Source organism: Macaca fascicularis, chromosome 14 (genome assembly GCF_037993035.2).
Source record: "Macaca fascicularis isolate 582-1 chromosome 14, T2T-MFA8v1.1".
Lineage (NCBI taxonomy): Eukaryota > Metazoa > Chordata > Mammalia > Primates > Cercopithecidae > Macaca > Macaca fascicularis.
Window position 1 is genome coordinate 5,499,797 of NC_088388.1, and position 1,817 is coordinate 5,501,613.

At 64.6% G+C, this 1,817-nt stretch overlaps 1 protein-coding gene across 1 annotated transcript; it reads right to left on the reverse strand.

Annotated features, from left to right (window-relative positions):
• Nucleotides 1–692: 692 nt before the first annotated feature.
• Nucleotides 693–1,109, reverse strand: SMIM38 (small integral membrane protein 38). The gene has a single exon (XM_074012981.1). The coding sequence runs from the start codon at nt 975–977 to the stop codon at nt 822–824; it is 156 nt and encodes a 51-aa protein (XP_073869082.1). The 5' UTR covers nt 978–1,109; the 3' UTR covers nt 693–821.
• Nucleotides 1,110–1,817: the final 708 nt, after the last annotated feature.

A 1,817-nucleotide genomic window follows, 5' to 3' on the forward strand; every position in this document is an offset into this window, starting at 1 on the left:
GCTAGGGAGGCGGGGCAGGAGCACTGGATGCTTGGCCTCAACCCAACTTCCCTGCCCCGTCAGCCTTCCTGGCCACGTCCCAGCCCCACACTTGCAGGAACAGATGAACAGAGGGCATCGGTAGGTCCCTTGGCTTGTCCTCTAAATCGTCCCCCACATGATGTCCTGCTGAGGGGGGCAGGCAGGGATCACTGTGTCCTAACTGAGGTTCAGACCGTTAGAGAGTGTACAGCGGCTCAACCAGAGTCAAGTGCATCTGGCTGGTCAACTCAGTCTCACAAGTGCGTCTTGAGACCTTTCCCAGGGGTCTGCTCTGGGGAAATCAAGACAGCCATCTGCACTTGTCTTGTCCCTCGGGAGGCAGGAGGAGCCTGGTTATGAGGGTGGTGAGCTGAGACAGGATGTGGCCTTTGGTAGCAGAGCCGGCTTGTGATTAGGTCACCTTTGTCTTTGTGGTCCCTCCACCTGAGTCCTCTGGCTTACCCAGCTCTCCCTGCAGGCATATTTATAAGGAATTGGAGGCAGAGAAGGTCTTAAAACAAGACCCACCCCCAGGACCACTCCCTGCAACCGGGGACCCCAGAACCTGGTGATGGACCTGCAAGGCCGGCCCCTCCGTCTCCCCACATGGCCGACTGCCTCTACGGGACGGCCCTGGTCAGTCTGCGCAGGCACGATCCATCTCAGGCCTCTCTGAGCTCCGCCCCGGGGGTGGGACATGGGGGTCATGTGCCTGTCCTGCTCCCCTCGCCTCCCACCACCACCAGAAAGGCCAGCTGAGTCTAGAGACAGGGCGCGCGGAGGCCGCAGCCTGCAGAGGCCTAGTCCTGCTTGGGTTTCCGGGGCCGCCGCTGGGCCAGTCTGTAGTCGATGTAGGTCCCAAGGCAGGACCACAGGATGAGGCGCGCTAGTAGGATCACCACCAGCAGGGCCAGGAGCGGGTCAGGGCCCGAGCTGCCACCTGGCCAGGAGGTCATGCCTGAGGTCGGCACCACAGGGCAGCAGCAGCCTCTGCCCTCCAACCCCGATACAGTGGGGCCCTGCCGCCCAAGCCCAGCACTGCCAAGTGGCCGCCGTGCAGACCGGGGTCAGGAAGCTCCGTCCAGCCTGAGGCCTCTGCAGCCGGCGCCCCCAAGGGACCGCCCTGTTCTCTCCGGTGCCACCAAGCAGGCCAGACCTGCCCGCCAGACTCCAGCCCAGGGCCTCCCTGGCATGTGAGAGGACAGACTGGGGACGGCGAGCAGCCTCCTTGGTCAAGAGGCCCGTGTACCATTCATCCAGAATTAACCACTCTCTGTGCTGACAATGACAGCATTGTCCAGGGGCCTGGGGGGCGGGAGGCCGCCGGGAGCCGGCCCCCCTCGCTGTCCCTGCGCCCCCTGCTCGCCAGCGCTGACGTAATCTGCAAACATCCCCGGCGGCAGCTGCTGGGCGAAGCGGCCACCTCCTCCCGGCGCTTTCAGCAGCCCACGCGGCTCTTCCGGCCCCGCCAGACAATTGGGCCCTTTCTCTCCCCAATTAGCTATCACTTCTGGAGGCCGCGCCGTCCAGCGCCGGCCCACAGTCTCCGCAGCAGCAGGCCGGGGATGGGGCGGGGGTCGGGAAGCTTGGCTGGGAGGCTGGGGCCACCGCAGGGAAGGAGGACGCAGCCTGTGGATGAAAAACCAAGGAGAGGGGGAGAAGATGAGGACGGCGGCCCCAGCCCACAGGCGGCCCCAAACACAGCTCAGCAGCACAAGGACCGCGCTAGGGCCTCTAATAGCAAGGGGGTCAGCCCGGAAACTGGCTTCACCCCGGAAACTGGCTTCACCCCCAGG